Source organism: Mixophyes fleayi, chromosome 6, assembly GCF_038048845.1.
Source record: "Mixophyes fleayi isolate aMixFle1 chromosome 6, aMixFle1.hap1, whole genome shotgun sequence".
In the NCBI taxonomy this organism is placed as follows: Eukaryota; Metazoa; Chordata; class Amphibia; order Anura; family Limnodynastidae; genus Mixophyes; species Mixophyes fleayi.
In genome coordinates this window covers 13,382,446-13,405,092 of record NC_134407.1, presented here as the reverse complement: position 1 = coordinate 13,405,092, position 22,647 = coordinate 13,382,446, and the positions used below count along the sequence as shown (strand labels likewise).

The 22,647-nt window shown below is 43.3% G+C and overlaps 1 protein-coding gene across 2 annotated transcripts in view; it reads right to left on the bottom strand.

Moving 5' to 3' along the window:
- LOC142160841 (CD27 antigen-like) overlaps positions 1–4,193 on the bottom strand; it is a 42,762-nt gene extending 38,569 nt beyond the window's left edge. For both annotated transcript variants that reach the window (XM_075215866.1, XM_075215867.1), the window contains exon 1: positions 3,861–4,193. In XM_075215866.1, the coding sequence (XP_075071967.1) occupies positions 3,861–3,926 (66 nt within the window). In that variant the 5' untranslated portion in view covers positions 3,927–4,193. The remainder of the gene's footprint in view (positions 1–3,860) is intronic.
- Between the last annotated feature and the right edge of the window lie 18,454 nt (positions 4,194–22,647).

Sequence of the window (22,647 nt, the reverse complement as noted above, 5' to 3'; positions counted from 1 at the left end):
TGTCTGGTTTAGAAATCAAATGAAACGGTACAATGTGCTTTGGAACGATAATCGTTTATCATTGTAGAGCACACACTGATGCGATATCGGGCCAAACGGTCGTTTATTGTGTGATTGGCCCAATAATCAGCTGAAAACCCTGTAGTGAGTACCCAGCCTTAAATTGTAGACCCAATCCCATGGATTGTAAGCTTGCGAGCAGGACCCTCTTACCTCTATGTCTGTCTGTATTACCTAGTACTGTATCATTACTGTGTTTGTATTGTAAAGTGCTACGGAATTTTCTGACCCTATATGAATGACGATGATGACTCTTAAGACCATTATACAGTGCACTGGGTCCAAGTAATTTCGGGGAATGGAAGGTGTTATTTAAATAAATAAAAAAAACACCCTGGTAGTTCTCCTTTAAATACTGTTTAAGGAAATAATTAAAGAAAAATCACTATTTGCAAAGCAAAGGTGCCAAGTCAACTACTTCCTTGTTTCCAAACTATCATGAATGCCCATAAATATTGTTAATAAGAGGTTGGCAAAAGGATTGTTCAGAACATTATGCACATAATTAACCAGACCACAAACCCTGTCCTCTCAGTCACGTATCATGGTAATACTAACATTTACATTTTATTGTGTTGTGTGTAACCCACAGATGAATTAGGCTTTAGTTCACACCCTGTACTGCACCTTGTAAAGTATAATTGGGGCATCACGGTGGCTCAGTGGTTAGCACTTCTGCCTTACGGCGCTGGGGTCATGAGTTCGATTCCCGACCATGGCCTTATCTGTGTGGAGTTTGTATGTTCACCCCGTGTTTGTGTGGGTTTCCTCCAGGTGCTCCGGTTTCCTCCCGCAATCCAAAAACATACCGGTAGGTTAATTTGCTGCTATTAAATTGCCCTTAGTCTTTTTAAGTCTGTGAGTGTGTATGTTAGGGAATTTAGACTGTAAGCTCCAATGGGGCAGGGACTGATGTGAGTGAGTTCTCTGTACAGCGCTGCAGAATTAGTGGCGCTATAAAAATAGCTGCGGATGATGATGATATCACTACTACAAATCACTCTGTCAATGGAAAAGGTCAACAACACTTACTCTAACTGGAGCTAGTTGATGAGACAGGCAAACTAAATCATACCTGCCAAAATTTTGGATCTCCCCTCTGGGAGCCTTCTGCCAAGCCCGTGGGACATGGGCACGCACATTGTGTCATTAAGCCCCACCCCCTGTAGCTCAATGCCGCAATTTGCCGCATAACACGGGGGGGGGGGGGTGGTGTGACCAGAATGATGAACTTTGCTGTGAATCGCGTAATCATGCTCCGCCCACTTCACCAGGGAAGTGAGCAGAGTGTGGGATGTTGCTATGCTCTCCCTTGAACTAACTGCTTCAATCAATACAGATCCATCTGTACTAACGTGCCCCAGCTTATTGTCTTCAGATGGACCTGTCACCAACACACAGCAGAGGCAGCCATTTTGTGGGCTGAGAGAATGCAGCCAATCAATGCACTAGGAACCAGTACCTCATGAATATAAAAGTGATGTCGCTGGTTCCTAATAAACGGATTGGCTAGTTCAGCCCACAAAATGGATCCCACACCACTGTATGTAGGCGACAGGTCCACCATAAAGGAGATGTTATTGTCAGGAGATGTTGTATATCATTTGAATGTTATTAAAACTAATACTAAAGTTTTCTCGTCACCAGAGGAGGCAGCGGTGGCATGAACCAATATTTCTAAGAAGGCAGCCTATCAAATCACTAGGAACTGGTGACTCTGTGCTGTATGCTCCAGTGATATCACAGGTTGCTAATAAACAGGTATATTGAACACTGATTCACTCAGCCCACAACAATATGGCTGCCTCCGCTGTACTGGCAATAGGTCAACTCGGTGTTTTATTAAGGCAAAACGTAATCAGAAGTGCTTTCATGAACTGAGGAGTTGCTGTTAGTCCCACCAGGGCCATCTTAACAACATTATCGGCCCTCGGGCAAAGCAGTGCACCGGGGCCCCTGTATATATATATATATATATATATATATATATATATATATAATTATTTGACGTCATCACGCCCGACATTCACTTCGAGCGAATCACGGAAGAGGAGACCAAGGAGTGAGCCGGATCGTCACCTAAACGGTCAGGTTTTTTGTTTTTTTTTATAGAAGTCCTGCCTCGGGCCCCCTTGTCCGCTGGGCCCCCGGGCAACTGCCCATCGTGCCCAGTCGGAAAGACGGCCCTGAGTCCCACATCTGAAATGCATAAAAGAACAAATAAATAAATCGCTGTGACATAGTGACACCAAGAACAAACTCTGCAGCCAACTAGACATCCTAACTGATGGGAACTAATAAATCTACTACGCCACACCAAGACTGCTCATCTAGGAGATGGGACATACGGGGTCAGATTCAGCTGCCTGCGATGTTCCTCATAACGGCGCGTCCGCGTATTTTTACTGTTACTACAGTAAAAAGTAAAGCTCATTTTTGCTCTCACCTCTATGGGGAGTGAGCAAAAATGAGCGTTACTTCTGTAAAAAAAAGAAATCTGTGCAAGGGGTCTTGGTGCAGTTCTGGAGGCACCTTGGCCGGATTTTCTTTACAATTGAATCACCCCCCAATGGAGCTTTATAATATTTCTGTTCAAGGGTTTTTGGTTTAATGTATTAGTAACCCTTTAAGATCTACTCGATTATTGCAAGTATCATAAAAGTAAGGGCTGTTCAGACAAATTCTACTTTTATCCATTTTCACATGTTAATAAATACATAAATAAAGGCACATTAAAAATAGGTCACATAACATCCAATGGTGCCGTTTCCACCTTTGGGTGTAATAGATTGTATCGGTAAAAGCACAATCGTGAAAGAGCGTGCAAAATGCAATAAAACACGCATGTTTAAACCGTGTCTAAAGCGAGCGTTTATTTTCAGGTTTTCTTTTTTTTTTTAACCCTTTCCCAGTGAATATGTTGTAAAGGTAGTCAACCTATGACTGTCCCACTATTGTGGAACTACAAATCCTAACAGTACATTCTGGAGCTTGTAGTTCCACAACAACTGAAGAACAAGTTCACTAAGCCTGCAGTAAGCCACAGATTAATGCAGCCATGACTAACACGTGTCTAAAGGGCATGTTCGATTTCATGCAGTTTTATTACCCAATGTGTCAATGAGACCTACTAACTATAGATCAAAGGTAGGCAACCTATCCCTCTCCCTGTGGAACTACAAAACCTAAAAAGATTATTAACATTATTACTAACATTTATTTATATAGCGCAAGCATACCCGATAGCGCTTTACCATTGGAAATGCTGGAATCAGTAGTTCTACAACAGCTGGAGAGTTACAAGTTGCCTGAAACTTCAGAGGAATGGAAAGTGCCCCCTTAACATACTAGTACTTATTAATGCATTGTAATGATGTGTTACTATGATGATAATAATTCAGAGCCGTAACTTAGAATTCTAGTGCCCTGGGCGAGAAAGACAAATGCCGCCCCCCTAGCCCTCAATTTTAACCAAATTAACCTAAAATATTCCTAAATTGCGCCCCCCTTCAGAGTTGCGCCCTGGGCGGTCGCCCCTATCGCACAGCCCTAGTTACGGCCCTGGATAATATATGTAATCATGACACTTTAGAGCCATAAATTATAGCAACACCACAGACTGCGGGGAATACAGATTAATATCATCCTTTGTGCCCACAATAATAATGATATTGAAATTATTTAAGACTCAACTTCAGTCATAATAGTTTTCTGATCTTATTTCACACATTTATAGCTTAAGCAGCATTACGCAAAATGTGAAAGTCCACATCCAGATCATAATCAACCCTCCCCCTTACCTGATGTGTATTCCCCCAAGTAGTTCCCAGAAGTAGGAAACAGAGGCAGATTAGCAGAAGCATCATGGTGCCAGATTTAAAAGGTCACATATTAATGTTCCACATTCAATGTTAATCTTCCAGATATTCCTTGAACAGTCAAAATCCTGAGTGTGCAGTCACTCAAAGCCCTCCAAAGCGTGGGTTCAGTGCCAGGACCCTCCAATGCCACCTTCTGCCTCCCAGCTTTCTGCCAGGGTCTCCTGGAAGTCCCAATGATCAGATGTGTTGGGGAGACTGCCTGCAAGCGCTGTACATTCCCATTACTGTCACATTTACTCTTCCTGTTATTCCAGTAAAGAGAGCGACAGTGAGGGGAGGGTTGGAGGAGGGGGCATTGCACAGTCATTTCAAGGAACAGGGAGAGGCTTTGCTAGGAGGAACTATAGGGCCAGTTCAAGCAGTCGGAGCAAAAACTTCTGTATATAAGCAACAATTGATCCAGTAAGCTAGAAATAGCACATAATAAATGGGAGAGCAAGATTAATAGATCATTTCACTGTCATGCAGCACAGCAGAGAGATCCTGCCACTGTTGGAGAGGACCATGTAAATCAGAGGAGGCTCATGTACCCTGCAGGTGCAGTGGTGACAGCATAGGTCTGCTTTGTGCGCCGATGTCTCTACAAAACTGTGCAAGAATGCGGCGCAACGCAGAGCAAGCAGGCCCGGCGCTTCCATTAGGCAAGGTTAGGCACTTGCCTAGGGCGCCGGGCTCTGGAGGGCGCCATAGAACTGGAAATTAATTTTATAACTGTGCGGTGACCGCTGACCATACCTATCACGGCCGCCGCACAGCATTCAGATGCATGGGGAGGGGGGGAAGAGGCTATTGCTCACCTCGCCGCCTCTCTGCTCCGTCTCCTCCCCTCCACTCACTAGTGTCAGTGAGTGGAGGGGAGGAGACGGAGCAGAGAGGCGGCGGTGGTGAGACAAGGTAAGAAAAGATGGGGGGAGGAGGGAGGAGGGCGCCAATTTTTGCGGGGGGGGGGGGGGGGGAGAGGGCGCCGATTTTGCCTAGGGCGCCATGGACCCTAGCACCGGCCCTGAGAGCAAGTACATTTTTTTGCAGGATAAATAGCGTTACTCACTGCTGCAGGAGAGTTGAAATTATGTGTATACAGGCACAAGATCCAGAAAATACATTTGTTCCAAGACCAAATATTTAAATGAGTTGGCAGGAATGAAGATTACACATATATTAAGGGGTTTCTGACTTTGTGTGTTGCTGTACTAGAGCCTAAGTTTAAGCCATGCAAAATGACCAGAAACTTAGACTTGGAGGGAATTTTAGCTAAGCTCGACATGAGTACACAGCAAGTAAGACACAATCCGCATACATATGCTAACCAAAATGTTTATAAAATGTTACATTGTTTCACACTTGCTATCAGGGGCAAGCCAAGGGGCAGAATGGTATCTGCACCGTTGCCGACCAAATTTGCAATTTTGGTACTGGACTGATTGCCGTCTCTCTGTGCATGGCCACACCTGGGGGTAAATTTATCAAGCTGAGAGTTTTCTGGCGGGTTTGAAAAACCAATCAGATTCTAGCTGTCATTTATGTAGTACATTCTGCAAAATGACAGCTAGAATCTGATTGGTTGCTATAGGCAACATCTCCACTTTTCAAACCCGCCGGAAAACTCTCAGCTTGATACATTTACCCCCTGGTGTCTGAGAAAACTGCAAATAATACTCACTGGCTGCTCCGATTGTGTTTTAAACACAAGTGGAATGGTTGGAGAGAATACTCTGTCTGCCCAGTAGACAGCTTCTAGCATGCCGATTGGTGTATGTGTCTGATCATTTACAAATCAGAGTGGTGGGAGTTCTCCACACACAGATTGGTGAATGGCTGGAACTATCCACCAATAACAGTGCAGGAAATTATCAAACATCTTCTCCAGCGCACCGAGAGACAGTGTTGGACCGCAGGTGGGGTAAGTAACTTATTTGGATCACAATCAGACAATGAGGGGGAAGGTCTGTGATCTATGAAGCCACCAGAGAGCTGTAATATTTATTTTCTCACCAACAGACATCAGGATAGGGGTCTGCATTGTACAGGGTTGGCATTGAAAAGTTATCATACGAAAGCTGTCTCTACCATACCATCCAACTGTCCCTATTTTGGTGAAACGTCCCGATTCGCAGCAAAAGGGGCAGGGCCCAATGGGAGAGTGGGTGGCTTTTGACCAAATATGGGCATTTGTGGGCGTAGTTTTGCCATAATTGGGCAGGGCCTATTTTGTCCAGTGTTCAGAATTCAGAATGTTGGCAGCTATGCTATACTGTATATTGGTCCTTAGTAGAGATGCTCACTGACCCCCCATGAAACAGTTTTGGCTTTGGTTTTGGATCTGGATTAGCTTCATGTTTTGGTTTTGACAAAACCACCCTTGTGTGTTTTGGTTTTGGATCTGTATTTTATTACAAAAATTTCTAAAATATGCTAAAATCACATAATTTTGCTGTTTTTTTAATCCTACATTATTATTAACCTCACTAACACTAATTGAAGTAATTTGAAGTCAGTTTTGACCACCTAACAGGTCACAATATTATTTTTATACACTTTTGGAGCAATACTACAGCGACCTGGCTGGATGGTAAGCGACAGAACAATGACTCAAACACACGGCAGTTCCTACCACATCTAGGACACATTGGCACACAGCAGTGGCAGAAAAGAAAAGTGGTACAAGATGGAATTGTCCTTGGATCATGAAATTAGTTATGGTTCATTTGATTGCTCCACCTGTTCCAAGGATAACTGAGGTAATTCTACAGCTAATACATGGACAGAGTGAAGCGGGTGGTCATGTACTAGGAGACCCTCAAAGATGGGAAAGGGATCCCGGATATCCCCACCATGCTGCTCGCTTTCTTTGTCTGCAACTGCATCCACAGAACTCTTATTGAAAAGAACATTTGCTCTGCTGGGAAGTCCATGTCTCGCTTTTTCCTCCTGCCTTTTTGTAGGACCCTTGGTTGGGACAAGTGGGACAGCTCCTTCCCTTACAACTGGACTACACCTTGGTTTTACCTGGATGTTGGACAATTTGTGAGGGAGCACCATCTGGAGGGACTTAAACAAGACTTGTGGAAGCCAAAAACTGTCCACAAGCTCATCAGAGCTAAAGACATTATGGAGTCAGTTCCAGGGCTCCCTGCTGCAACAACAAAACACGTGTGGGAGAATGTGACCTATAAGAGGCTGACTAATAGGCACAAATACATTGCATGGATGGCTATCCAGGGATGTCTGCCTCTCAGGACATTCATGCACTCCCGGAACCTGTGCCGATATGTCTACTGCCCCTTCTGCATCATCAGAAGGGAAACAGCACAGCATATTTTTTGGGACTGCCCCACTGCACAGGCACTGTTGGATGCCTTGGAACATGAACATAAGGACAGTGTGCCCAGACCTTGCCTTTCATATCATTCAGTATTTTATGGATTATTTCCTGGGACCCACATCATTGGGGCAATCCAGGAGGCCTGGAGCCTAATGAACTGCTTTAAGGACGCTACTTGGCTTGCCAGGAATCGCCTCATCTTGAAAAGGGAGAAGATGACCATCCAGGACTGTCGCAAGCTAATCCAAAGCCTACTAAAGAGACTATAACACCATTGACAGTCCTGAGGAAGAGGAAGATGATTAATTTTCTGTCTCCCTCTTCTCCTTCTCCTATGTGTCTGTTTATTCAATATAACACTGTTGAATTTGCCTGCAAATTCAGAAGACACGCCTACTAGCCCACATATTTGTATTTCAGCAATGACTCTTAGCAATGGAGCACTCCTCTTTGTCTGTTACCTATATAACACTTCTGCATTTGTAGGCAAATTCAGAAGAAAAGCCTGCAAGGACTAGTATTTGCATTTCAGCAATGAGAATTAGCAACGCAGCTCTCCTTTTTTTGTTACCTATATAACACACTTTTTGAGTCATAATGACAAGGTCTTGCATCAACATGACTGACCTTACAAGAAGATGCCCCACTGACAGTTGCAGAACTAGCACTCATAGAGAAAGGCGAAGGCCTGATTCTTTCTTTGCCACTGCGTGTGTAGAATGGCATGTTGGCAATTTTATTTTTTCAGCACTTAACTACTTGATTACAGGTGTTTTCTTCTTGACCAAGCTAAAAGGTGTTTTTTTACATTTTTGTTTGCTGGTCTTAAAAAGACTATGTACTTTTACATAGGCTTTACCAGATGACGTACAGGGATTACTATTATCATGACTGGTGGCAGCAGCTGCTTGGTGCTCCTGCTCTTCTGTGTACTGCTGTGAATCCATTTTGATAAGACCGTACACTTTTTGGTGCAAATTCAGAAGAAAAGCCTGCAAGGACTAGTATATTATATTTGTATTTCAGCAATGACAAATTCAGCAACGCAGCTCTTGTCTTTGGGTGTATATCACACCCTACACTCATTGGTGCAAATTCAGAAAAAAGCCTGCAAGGACTTGTATATGTGTATTTCAGCAATGGAGCTCTTGTCTTTGCCACTCTATCCTACCCCTTCTGTATCCCTCTCTCAAATGGCGCTAGATCGCCGAGCACGGCGGTATTTATAGATTCCAAAACTCGCGAGATCCGACGACATCACAATGACGTTTTGCCTCGTTTTGGAATCCGAAATAGCGCAAAAGTACCGAGCCAACTCGTCTCGGTACTCGGATCCCCAAAGTTCGGGTGGGTTCGGTTTTCACGAAACCGAGCCCGCCCATCTCTAGTTCTTAGTGTGCTGTCTGTATTTTATATTGGCCCTTAGGGTGCTCTATTATCATCAGCATTTATTTATATAGCACCACTAATTCCACAGCGCTGCACAGAGAACACACTCACATCAGTCGCAGCCCCATTGGAGCTTACAGTCTAAATTCCCTAATAAACACAGACAGACTAGGGTTAATTTGAAATCAGTCAATTAAGCTACTAGTATGTTTTTGGACTGTGGGCGGAAACGAGAGTGCCCGGAGGAAACCGACACAAACACGGGGAGAACATACAAACTCCACACAGATAAGACCATGGTCAGGAATTGAACTCATGACCCCAGCGCTGTGAGACAGAAGTGCTAACCACTTAGCCACCGTGCTGCCTTATCTTTCAAACTCCAATGAATTCTGTCTGAGCTCAGTGTGGGCTTAAACTGATAGGGCTGTAACGTGGATCTATTGCGCCCGGAGGAAGCGCATGCTACCTCCACCCCCCATACAGGAGTGCGCCAATCATTTGTAATGTCTCCAGTAATGCACTTAGATACTGTGTCCAACTTAGTCTGTGACAGGCTCTTGAACCTTAAATAAAAAACAAGAAAAATTACGGGACCTTATTTCCTCAAGTGGAAATTTGTCATGGACATTTAGTAGAAAAAGGACTAATGGTACAAAATGGTGACCTCATAATTCAAGCCACTGGATTTACCGTACCCAATCCATCTTGTCGCCAGGATGCAAATGAAATGGCTCACAGACCACCTCGAAAAATCCCAGGCTCTTTGACCGCTGTCATCAACACCCATTTGGATTCATGACAATTCCCAAATTAACTATTTTACATGTCCCTACAGAGATTAGGGGTTAACAGAATTAGAGGAGTTCATTAATATTTAGCACACAGAAAATGGCAATTATAGCTGTATCGTTCAGGTGTTTTACTGCACAGGTGTATAATATATAGGGATTATTCTGTGCCATAAAACGTTGTGTTGTGTGCTACAGTATATTTATCGGAATGTTACCATGTGATCACTTTTCTCCAGCAACCTATCGCCAGTAGGCAAAACACCCCAGTGTTAATGTTAGACATTAATTTCAACTTCTTGTTCTATCTACAACAAAAGGATGACAGAACATTGTTTACATATCTGGTGCTTGCTTCTTTCTGCTGATTTTCCCATTGTTATTCATTAAAACTGCCTCTGTTGTCCCATAAATTACATGCAACATACGGCTCCCTCATACTTATGTCAGATCTGCATCAGACATGTCTGTGATTAATATATTTCATTGGAATCTCGGCCAGGAAAAGTGTAGCAAGGAAGTGCAGGAGCCACCTAACCTTAGTATTACAAAGCAACAGCTGGTCTGCAGTAGTGTGCATCAGGCAGTGGACAGAGGACTCAACAATATCAGACATGATTGGAAAAATACATGGGTGATTTCTCATATTTCCACTTACACAATGATGACTAAATCACATAATATACTCTGACAGTCTCCCATCTGGCAAAGAGTGTCCTAATCATTTTTTTATGGCTTGCTGTCTGGACACCCCCCTCCTAATTCTTATATTTGACAAAAAAGACTGAAACCATACTCAGAAAAGCTATGACTGTGTCATGTTCAGGGTACTGGTCTTCTTGTATATTATTTAACATAGATGATAACATGACAGGCCCTCCACTGTTAGCACTTCATGAAGTTTTGAAAAAAATCAGGATATATGAATGAAATTAGTTGTGGTCATTCTACGCTCCTGCCTTCTTCCCGCTCTTACACGCAGTGCGTGTGCGGCGACAGGAAAGGGGTGTGAAGTCACCATCACATCATCATTCAGGGAGGAGCTACATGAGCAGGCCCTCCTCCATGGGGGGTTGGGCAATTCCATTCAAGAACTTGAAGCAGTGAGCAGCGCCACTGAGCCAAGGTCATTCATCTGAGACTGGAGCACTACTCTTGAGTCATGATGGGTATTTGTGTGTGGACTGTGCCAGATGGCGTCCATCCACCACCGCCGCCAGCCGGAGCACCTGCTCCACCCACGCTATGCTCCTGTTAATTAATCTATGAGGATCTGTTAAAGCAGGCACAATTGTGCAATAGATGCACTGTGTCTTGTTGTACGTGTTGCCCTTGGTACATGACCATATAAGGGTAAGCAGGACAATCCTGGTTTCCCATGGACAAAGGGGTGTGGCCTACTGAACTGTGGATGTGGCCACAGTAGGGGGTGGAACTATACCGGAAAATTGCATATTTGCAGTTTCCAAAATAAGCCTTCCTAAATGATTTACGATCTACAAATCGTGTCTTTCTTTGCATAAATTTGCCTACATGTACGGTTAAAGCATTTCATGATGCACCCCCCCCCCATTTCGTAGTGTTTGGAAACACCCCTGGTAAGTCAATCTGCACCTAGCTTTATGGATTTGCAGATACACCTGAAAAGGTTCATAGCCATGCTTGCCTAATTTATTTTCCTTTATTGAAGTGGCAAATGTGGAAGGGGACTTGGCACTTTGAATCACATCATTTTGCCCTCCCCCCCCATTATTTTATCTATACCCATGCCCCAGTACTGTGAGATCGCAACGCTAACCCCTGCGCTACCACACAGCGCAATTCTACAGATCCCCTAAAAAGGATAGAACTAATCGAAAGCGACACTGGATGAGGCTCACATAGTTAAACTCCATTGTGTGGTATGTATAGCGGCCACAATTTCCCGTACAACACTTAGGACTGATGCTAGGAAACAGGACTTAGCTTTGTGTGAAAGTTCAGTCTTCAGATGTTGACATGAAACTTTCCTCTGATTATTGTGTAACGCTCCATAGGGATGTCTGTTCCCGAGCAGTCTGCAGGAACTTGGATGCAAGGCTTTTCCTGCTTCAGGTCAAAGTCCAAAATGTGTATCCTCCAAGTTTCAATAGCCAGAAGTCTAGAAGACAAGAATGTTGGCTTATACTAAAAATAAGGCGATTTAGATGGCTCCATATTTCCTGGCAGAAGATGAAACCAACTCCAGCCTTCCGCCTTCTCTCCGTGAACGGCAGTATCGGTTTGATTAGAACTGTCACGGGGATTGAATAGGAAAAGTCTATGATATTTTTCTCATGTGTGATACATTTTTGTTGACTAAACCGTAAGAGCCAATCGGAAAACCTCCATATTAGAAATATGAAGGAACGAATGTAGAAGCTTATAGAAGTATTTAGCAATCTGCCAATAACCATCTGTAGCTTGGTTTGTGGAGGGAATCAGGTCTATAGTCAACAGGAATAATGAACGGGGATTATACTGGTTTATGGGTGATTTGTTTGTATTCTGTGGGCAAAGAGTCTTTGGCATCAAGGACAGACAAGTAGGTTGCTCTCTTTTGACCGGCAATCTCACTCTGGCCATTGGTAGTGACCACTAGCGCCGTTTTGTACAATCGCAATTTATAGCAGCCGTCTATCAGGCATGTCGACCCACAGGTATTAGTTAGCGAGTTGATTACAGCCATACGATTTAACATGGATCCTGCACTATGCATGACCAGGCTGAAAGCTCATTGTATAAAAAACTAGTCCATTGGCATCCCTAATATAGGCAACAGCTAGATAATTATAGGGAAATGATGCGCCCTATAACATTGTTATAAGCTAACTAGCTGGAAAATAATCTGACCGACTAGTCCATCTGACAGAGGAGCTGATCGTGGTAAAAATTCACACAGCGAGGCCAACGCACGTTTTGTTGCTCCCTCTTTTAAGGCCTTATAGTAACTTTTCACCTGGGCAAAACCATGTTGCATTGGAGGGGAGATAAATTTAAAATGTGGGGACAGATTTATAGTTATGGTAGGGCATGTCCTAGATCAACTTCAAATGTCAGTGTAAAAATAAAGCTATCAAGTATTTGTGTCCTACATGAAAAAACAGCCAGTATTTTCCTTATGTGCAAAATAATAAACTAATTTACACCCCTTGCATTGTAACATGGTTTTGTCCAGGAGAAAACATACTTATTTACTTTCCCTTAATGAATCAGGCTCGACGAGTGCAAGTTTTGGTTTACCCAGTACAGTGACGTATTTGAAGGTTTAGGATGTTTGCCTGGTGAGCATAAGATAAATACAGGTGAACGGGTTCCTCCTGTAAGACATCTCTGTAGAAAAGTGCCATTTGCAATGAGAGAAAAACTAATAAATTACTAAACCGCATGGTAGCCCTAGGCATGGTAGAGAAAACTGACTAGCCTACAAATTGGGTGAGCTCACTAGTAATAGTGGAAAAGAAAAATGGACAGCTCAGAATACACATGGATCCAAGAGACTTAAAGCCCTTAAAAGAGAACATTTCAAACTACCAACCAGAGATGAAATCATATCACAGTTTGCTGGAGCAAAATGGTTGAGTAAATTAGACGCATCATCAGGGTTCTGGCAAATGAAGCTGGATGAAGCGTTCAAAGCTGTGTACATTTAGCACGCCAGAAGGCCGATACAGATTTCTTAGGTTGCCATATGGAACGTTGTCTGTTCCTAAAGTGAACCACAAAAGAGTGCACATGATTTTTGAACATATTCCAGGTGTCGAAACAATGATGGATGGCATTATTAGTATTATTAATCTTTATTTATAGTACACCACTTGGTTTCCGCCGCGCCATACAAAATACAGACAGTGGACCATACAGGGTAAAAACATACAGAACAATAAACGAAAAATACCAGGACGTCAAAGCTCCAAAGATAGCTTATTCAGTGAAGATGGAGCAGAAAAATAGGTAGAGAGCCAGGAGGGAAGAGGGCTCTTCTCATAAGATCTTACATCCTATACGACGGGCAAACAGACAGGAGACACAATGGGGAGTCATAGGGGATTAATCGCAAGAGAAGTGAGAGGCAGGACAGGGGAAGAGAGTGGTGAGGAGATCTGGCCTGGAGAGCAGGTTAGGTAGATGGCTGGTAGGCTTTGAAGAAGAAGTGAGTTTTGAGTGCCATTTTAACGGTGCACAAATTAGGGGACAGTCGGATGGGGTGTGGAAGTTCGTTCCAGTGGAGGGGAGTAGCCTGGAAGAAATCTTGAATTCTGGAGTGAAATGAGGTGATCAGAGTGGAGAGTGAAGGAGAGGCGATGGTCATTGGCCGATCGCAGGGACCAGAATGGGGTATGAGTAGAATGAAGGTTGGAGATGTATGGGGCAGTGGAGTAAGAGAGGACCTTGTAGGTTAGGATGAGGAGTTTGAAAAGGATTCCGTAGGGGAAAGGAAGCCACTGTAAGGCAAGGCAGAGAGGGGAGGCAGAAGAGGAGCAACAGGAGAGGAAGATGAGTCTTGCAGCAGCATTATGTATAGACCTGAGGGAGGCAAGGTGGGAGAGGGTGAGACCGGTGAGAAGGTTACAGTAGTCAAGACGGGAAATGATGAATGCGTGGATAATCGTTTTAGTGGCATCCTGAGATAGGAAGGGCAATATTGCAGAGTTGGAAGCGACAGGATTGGGTGAGAGATTGAATGTGGGGAGCAAAGGAGAGGGAGGAGTCAAGAGTGACATCCAGGCAACGGCGTTGGGGAACAGATGAGATGGTGGTGTTATTAACAGAGAGATCAAGATGGGAAGAATATCTAGAAGGAGGGAAGACAATGAGCTCAGTTTTGGCAATGATCATTTTGAGAAAACATGAAGACATCCAAGAGGAGATGGTGGAAAGCCAATCAGATACACAATAGAGGAGCAGGGGGGAAAGATCAGTGAAAAGAGTAGAGGTCCAAGAATCAAGCCCTGAGAAACTCCTACAGGGAGGGCAGAGGGGGCGGGATGAACCAGAAATGGATACGGAGAAGGAGTGTTTGTCGAGGTTAGAGGTGAACCAAGGGAAGACGGTGCTAATGAGGCAGAGAGACAGAAGGGTCAGCAGCAAGAAGGGGTGACCGACGGTGTTGAAGGCCACTGAAGGGTCTAGGAGGATGAGCAGGGAGAAGTGGCCCTTAGATTCAGCTGAGATAAGGTCATTAGTAACTTTGGCCAGGGCAGTTTCAGTGGACTGGAGGGGGCTTAAGCTATATTGGAGAGGGTCAAGGAGGGAGTTGTCTGAGAGGAGCCAAGTGAGGCAGTTGCAGACTATCCTTTCGAATAGTTTAGAGGCAAATGGGGAGAAGTGAGATAGGGCAATAGTCAGCAAGTGAGGTGGGGTCAGGATTGTTTTTTTTAGAATGGGAGAGATAAGGGCATGTTTAAAGGAATAGGGGACAATGCCAGTGGAGAGTGATAGACAGATGAGCAAGGTAGGAGCAGGCAGTAGAGGAGAGGGTGCGGAGGAGGTGCGAGGGGATGGGATCCAGGTGGCAGGTAGAGGGGGAGAGGAAAAAATGAGGGAATGGATTTCTTCACCCGAGGTAGGGCAAAAGGAGCACCGGAGTTGGTTGTTAGAGGAAGGCGGAGCAATAGGGTAGCAGGAGAAAGAACCAAGGAGGAGATATCAAGTCTGATTGCATCCCTTTTCTCTTCCAAAATTGAGGCTAAGTTGGTGGCAGAGAGGGAGAGCGAGATAGGAGGGGGAGGGGAGAGAAGAAAGAGTTGAATGTAGTAAAAAGGCAGTGGTGATTGGAGGACTGAAAAGAAATGAGGGACTTGAAGAAAGATTGTTTGGCAAGGGAGATGGCAGAGCTATAGGAGGAGAGGATACTTTTGAAGTGGAGGAAGTCTGCCAGGGAGCAAGACTTCCTCCAGAGACGCTCAGCACCACGAGTGCACTTCTGAAGGAATCAGGTGAATTTAGAGTGCCCAGGTTGTGGTAGCAAGTGGTGATGATTGACAGAAGAGTCAGGGGAGACAGTGTCTAGGTCAGTGGTGCGGGAGTGGTTGTAGAGGGGGGTCGTGTGGACAGAGCATGCCAGGGTGTGAAGAGGGGAGAGGAGAGTTACAAGAGAGGAGAAGAATGAAGAAGGATCAAGAGCATCAAGATTGCGCCTAGTGAGTATAGTTTTAGGGAGAGGGGAAGCAGTGGAGGAGGACAGAGTGAAGGAGAGGAGAGGGTGGTCAGAGAGAGGGAAGGGAGAGAAGAAATCAGAGAGATCATATAGATGAGAGTAAACATGGTGAAGGGAGTGACCAAGACAGTGGCTGGGGGAAGAGGTCCACCGAGTAAGACCAAAGTAGGAAGAAATTGTGAGAAGTTTTATGGAGACAGGGTTAGTGGGGTTGTCAATAGGAATATTAAAATCTCCTCCTAGTATGATGGAGGGGAGGTCAGAGGACATCATCATTTGGGGTTTCTTTGAAAGAAGAACATGACTCCAAAGAGAAACAAGTGATGGAACTTAAGAGTAAATTGAATTTTAAGCTCAACATATACAAATGTGAGTTTGCAGTGAAAATACTGACTTTTATGGGCGATGTTGTCTCAGCTCAAGGTGTGAAACCTGACCCAAGGATAATATCCGCCATTGTGAATATGAAGCATCCCAATGACAAAGATGACATCAGAAGATTCCTAGGGATGATCACTTACTTAGGAAAGTCTCTAAACTCTCAGAACATTCAGCTCCACTGAGAGGTTGTTAGACAAAGATAATGAGTGGGCTAAACTAAAACAAGAGCAACCGGTACGAAGATTCTTTCATGCTGCAAAAAGAATAAGGATCTCAGCATATGTTTCACAGTTTGGACTGGGTTCAGTGTTGTTAATGCTCTGGATGCATATGTAACAGGCTGCCAAGTGCTGAAACAAGGTATCCCCAATTAGAAAGAGAGTTACTTGCAATAATTTAGGCATGTAAAAGATTTCATCAATATTTGTATGGCCAAGTGTTTACAGTAGAAACTGATCACAAGCCATTGGTAGCTACCATGGCCAAACCTTTACAGGACTGTCCCATGAGGATTCAATGAATGCTAATCAGATTACAAAAGTGTGATGTACAATTGCTGTACCGTCCTGGTAAATTAATGCACATTGCTGAGACACATTCTTGTGCTGTGTACAAAAGCGAAAGTCCTATAAGTCAGATGGACAAGGAGATTGAAATATATGTTAACATGATTGTGGCTTCTCTTCTAGTGTCCCTTGCAAGACAGAAACTGATTAGAAGGGAAATCGAGTCAGATGAAACAATGACAATGCTAAAAGGAGTCATTCTGAAAGGATGACCAGCAGAGAAAAATGCTTGTCCAACATTATTCATGATTATTGTATGTACCGAATTGACCTTACTTTGGTCAATGACATCATTTACAAAGGAAATAGATTTGTCATACCTGCATGACTCAGAAAAATCATGATACACGAGAGCTACTTCGGTGAAGAGAAATGTAAGAGAACAGCAAGAGAAGTGATGTACTGGCCAATAATGAACCAAGACATAGTGCAAACAATCGCTATATGTGAATTGTGTCTTACATATAGGTCAAACCAACAAATCAAACCACCGAGTCCTCATGCAGTGCTAGAGAGACCATACCAGAAGGTAGGCTCGACTTATATGATTGTAATGGAAAGACATTCATTGTCATTACTGATAATTTTTCTAATTACCTCGAGGTGAAAACATTACAAACGACGACTAATAGATCTGTGATCAATTGCATGTAGTCAGTTTTTGCAAGACCTGGTGCTCTCATGCAAGTGTTCTCAGACAATGGTCCTCAGTTTTCCAGTGCTGAATTTAAGCAATTTACTGTAGATTGGGAGTTTGTTCACAATACATCAAGTCACAATAATCCCAGATCAAATGGACTGGCAGAAAGTTCAGTAAAAACTGTAGAAACTTATGAAGAAAGCACATAATGACAAAGAGGATTTCTACAAAAGTCTCTTAATTTATCGGATTGCACCTTTGCAGAATGGACTTTCTCCAGAGAAAATGTTAATGGAAAGGAGCATTAGAGCGAATCTTCCAATAGATGAAGAACTGCTTAAAACACATGATTCAAAATTAGTCAAACTTGGCAAGGAAAGACAACAGGTGAAACAGAAGATGTTCCATGATAGAAGGGCAAAGAGTCTGTCTGAGCTTAGACCAGGAGACCAAGTCCGTCTCCGAGACTATGATTAAAACTTTTGGATGCAGGAAGGAAATGGTGCTACCACAAGTAGCACCAAAATCTTATACTGTACAGACAGAGCGAGGAACTGAAGTTAGAAGGAATCGGAAAAATTTAAGACCTCAACTGAGTCACCAAGAAGACAACATGTCTAAATATCTCTCAACTGATATTGATACTAGTCGTAATAATAGCTGTCTCCCAGGAAAGGTCTGACATGGTTGATGAAACAGAGACTGTGTATGAGAGACCTTAAAGAGACAATCGCAAACCTGAGAGGCTCATTGAAACATGCTAGTTAACATGCCTAATATACACTATATGGACAAAAGTATTTGGACGCTTGACCATTAATCCAACCGGGACTGTAATGACATTGTATTCATATACATATACTTTAATATGGAGTGGGTCCCCCTTTTACAGTGATAACAGCTTCCACTCTTCTTGGAAGGTTTTCCACAAGATGTTGGAGTGTTTCTGTGGGAATCTGTGCCCATACATTCTGTAGAGCATTTATGAGCTCAGGCACTGATGTTGGACGAGAAGGCCTGGCTCACAATCTCCGTTCCAGTTCATCCTAAAGATGTTCGATGGGGTTGAAGTCAGGGCTCTGTGCGGGCCAGTCAAGTTCTTACACACCGACCTCATCAAACTATGTCTTTGTAGTCCTTGCTTTGTGCATTGGGGCACAGTCATGTTGGAATAGAAAAGGGCCTTCCCCAAACTGTTGCCACAAAGTTGTAAGAATAGCATTGTCCAAAATGACTTGGTATGTTGAAGCATTAATATTGTCCTTCACTTGAGATAAGGGGCCCAAACCCTGAAAAACAGCCCCATACCATTATCCCTCCTCCACCAAACTTCACAGTTGGCATAATGCAGTCAGGCAGGTAACGTTTTCCCGTTATCCACCAAACCCAGACCCTTCCATCTGACTGCCAAAGAGAAGCGTGATTCATCACTCCATAGAACACGTTTCCACTGTTCCACAGTCCAGTGTCGGTCTGCTTGCACCATTCCATCCGTCGCATGGCATTGGTCTTGGTGATGTGAGGCTTGCATGCCGCTGCTCAGCCATGGAAACCTATTCCATTAAGCTCCCAAGGCACAGTTTTTGTGCTTACATTAATGACAGTGGAAGTTTAGAACTCTTCAGCTATGGGATCAGCAGAGCGTTGGCGACTTTTACAAACCATGCGCCTTAGCAATTGTTGACCCCACTCTGCGATTTTATGTGGTCTTCCGCTTTATGGCTGAGTTACTGTTGTTTATAAACGCTTCCACTATCTAATAATATCACTCACAGTTGACCGTGGAATATCCATCAGGGTTAAAATTTCACAACCTGTCTTATCGCAAAGGTGGCATCCTATCACAGTACCACGCTTGAAGTCACAGTACCACGCTTGAAGTCACTGAGCTCTTCAGAACGACCCATTTTGTATCACAAATGTTTGCAAATGGAGACTGCATGGCTAGGTGCTTGATTGTATACACATCTGGCAACAGGTCTGATTGAAACACCTCAATTCAATAATTAACAGGTGTGGCCAACTACTTTTGTCCATATAGTGTATATATACATATATAGAGAGAGTGCGACAGTTTTAAAAAAATAAAAGTAGTGTTATAGAACTGAAGTGTATAGGGCTTATTTTCAAGAAAAGAGAATATGATGTTATTGCAGAATTCATATATGCATGATATTTGTTGACATTCCCTTGCTAGTTAAATAATGAGTCTTTACTGATGGTCCCAGGACCAGGGGGTGGCTGGGAAATGTTATATGATGTTGTAGTTCTGTAATAGCTGAATAAAGATAGCACATAGTGTTACCCATGCTCCAATGTTCTTTAATGAACAAGAAGCACAAGCAAAACAGGGGGCAGGGCCAAAATAATACGATTCACGGGGCCAGCACCACTCACACTTGACCTCTCCTCTGTGATCTCCTTGACCTTTTGTGGAGTAATATTATTTAGTTTGGTTGTCCTGGGTAACACATTACTATGGAGCTTTGGCCTATCCCCTTCACTTCAAACTCCATTTTTCGTTATCTTGTTACTATGTTGCAGGTAGTTTGGTGATGATGTCACCGTTATTGTTTAATGCTGCTGTAATGCTTGCAAAGTTGCAATGTATAAGGGGAGGTGTAGCTCTTGTAAAAACTATTTCTGTAGTCAAAGTAATAAAAATAAAAAAAAAATATGAACACATTTCTTGGACAAATATTAGCTTTATTACAGCTATTACTTAAAAATAAAATGAAATCTGGTTTGAAGCAAAGCCCCCTTTAACAGGATTTAGATTTACTGCGGTTTTTCTACAAGATTCCAACTGAGATTTCACACTGCGACGAGCACTCTCGAGATGAGAATGTTCAGCAAGTACTTCCTCTAAACAATGAGATCGAGCTGTAGCAAAACAACTTTATTCGTCAGCTTCTCATTCTCCGACAACCGCTTTTTGTGGCTGTGTGTCATCCAATTCAGAGACAGTTCTGCTTGCCGCTGTGGCAGCGTCTGTTGAAGTTCCATGGTCACTTATCAGTAACTTTCTCTCATATAGAGTTATTGTTGGATTTATATCTCCATGTGTTACTTGTGCGATTCTTTAGCCTCAGACATCTCTCTCAGGAGCTGTGGAACTTGAGTCTGCTCCACATAACCCTTACAAAGCTTACTGTAGTTTCAGCATTTATTTTCCAACTCCAGAACATGGATCTGTTTAAGTTCATAGGCTTAGAGCGGCTTTCTGGTTGGAGAAATCTCTTGGAAAGATTTCACCTTTGACCTCACATCCAGCTACTCATCCGCTCTACACATTTATTGCTCAATCCTTTCTCCTGTTTTATGCATTTTATTAAAGATCTGCCACTTTTTTTTACTTCCTTTTGACATGACATTTTAGTGCCTGTGAGTGGTTAGTATACTCACATACAGTCAGCTTTATTACATTCCTCTTGAAATTGCACAACACGTTTTTGCAGTATCATCCTGGAATAAACATACTGCTACTGCAAGTTTTCACTTGGATTCACTGACTGCAAGCTAAGTCTGTAGCGCCCCCCATTGACTTTACCCTGCAACTGCAACTTTTGCTGAATTCTGACAGGCATCATAGTCAACTCTCTTTCCAGTCATTGGACAGTTTATCTCAATGCAGACTTTTCAGATTTTAGTAACAATTGTTTGTATAGCACATATATATTATACAGCGCTTTACAGAGAATACATCAACCACATCAGTCCCTGCCATGTGGAGCTTACAATCTAAATCCTCTAAAATACAGGGACACACTTTTTTTAGTGCGAAAAAGTGAAAACACAAAAACTGCACAAGGGTAAGGTAACTTCAGGCTAAAGAAGAAGAGGAAACTTCTATCCCTGACCCTCCACAAACATAAGGTCACTTAAGGGGGAAAGGGTCTTCATCCTTACCCTCTTTGTTGCAAAGCTAGGCGGGGTCCTTTGCCCTGGGTTCCACTAAAATTCGGGGCAGAAAATTGAGGGGAAAAGTAGGGGACATCAGGGAGTGTAAAACTCATGGCCACACCCCAGCTCGCCCCTAGATTTTGATGATCATCATCTTCATCATCAACATTTATTTATATAGCGCCAATTCCGTAGCGCTTTACAATTAGGAACAAACATTAATAAAACAATACTGGGTAATACATACAGACAGAAAGGTAAGATAACCCTGCTCACAAAGTTACAATCTATGGGACAATGGGAGTTTGAAGCACAAGGGCATGTGCTACATCATATTGCACACTGGACCAGCTAGAATGCAAAGGAAAAAGTATTGAGTGGGCTGTGTGAACAGTCACACAGCAATGTTGGTCAGAGGGTTGTTTTCTTGTGTTAGCTGTGTAGAGGGTGGTAATAGGGTAATCTAGGGAGATTAAGATGGTGCTTGAGGAATATTATAAGCTTGTCTGAAGAGGTGGGTTTTCAGAGAATGCTTGAAGGTTTGAAGATTAGAGGAAAGTCTTACTGTGCGAGGGAGGGAATTCCACAAAGTGGGTGCAGCCTGAAAAAGTCCTGTAACTGGGAATGGGAGGATGTAATGAGAGTAGAAGAGAGACGCCGATCTTGTGCAGAACGGAGGTGTCGAGTAGGGAGATATTTTGAGACAAGTGATCAGAGCCCATTAGTGCGCCCACTCACCATCATACGTAAGAAATAAAACTAACATATTAAGTGCAAGGAGAAAAATAAATTAGTAATAAGGGGTGGTACAGCCCCAGGCTTCCCAGTCAAAAGGCGCACAAAGGGTCGATGGTGTAAACAAAAATGTTGGATTAATGTACTACATGCCTTACCCTGTCACAGTGAGGGTGACCAATCCCCCATGGGATTTTACAGCACCCTTGGATCCTTACTCTGGGGCCCACTTTGTCCCGGGCTTTCCATCAGCCTTTGGCCAGAGGATCAAGGTAGTCTGTCCATTTTGGGAGTTCCTCACCATACCTTCCCAGGACAGAACGACGCTTGATCTTAGCCAATAAGTCAAGAAGTATGGGAGGAAAACTAAGCACCCGGAGGAAACCCGCACAAACATGTGAAGAACATACAAATTCCACACAGATAGGGCTATGGTCGTAATGAAACCCCTGTCCCTGATGTGGTGAAGCAGCAACGATAATCAACATGCCACAGAGCTCAAGAGGGTTTTTTATGAAACATAATTTTTTTTAGGTAATTCTGTGAATGGTTTTGCGTAGCAAGATGGCAGCATGTGCAGAGGAATTGGGCCCAGTAAGCAAATTGCCTAGTTTTACAGAGCAGTAGAAAAATGATATTTTATTTTGCAAAGCACTGAGCTGGCGGGGGTCAGGTCCTCTAAGTTCAGCAAAGTAATGCAATTGTAGGTCCAGTTTGCCCAATGTAAGAAAAACTTTCAATCACACAAAGGGGTAGATTCAATTGGCCACGACGTTCTGCGGAACATCGCAGCCGCGCTTT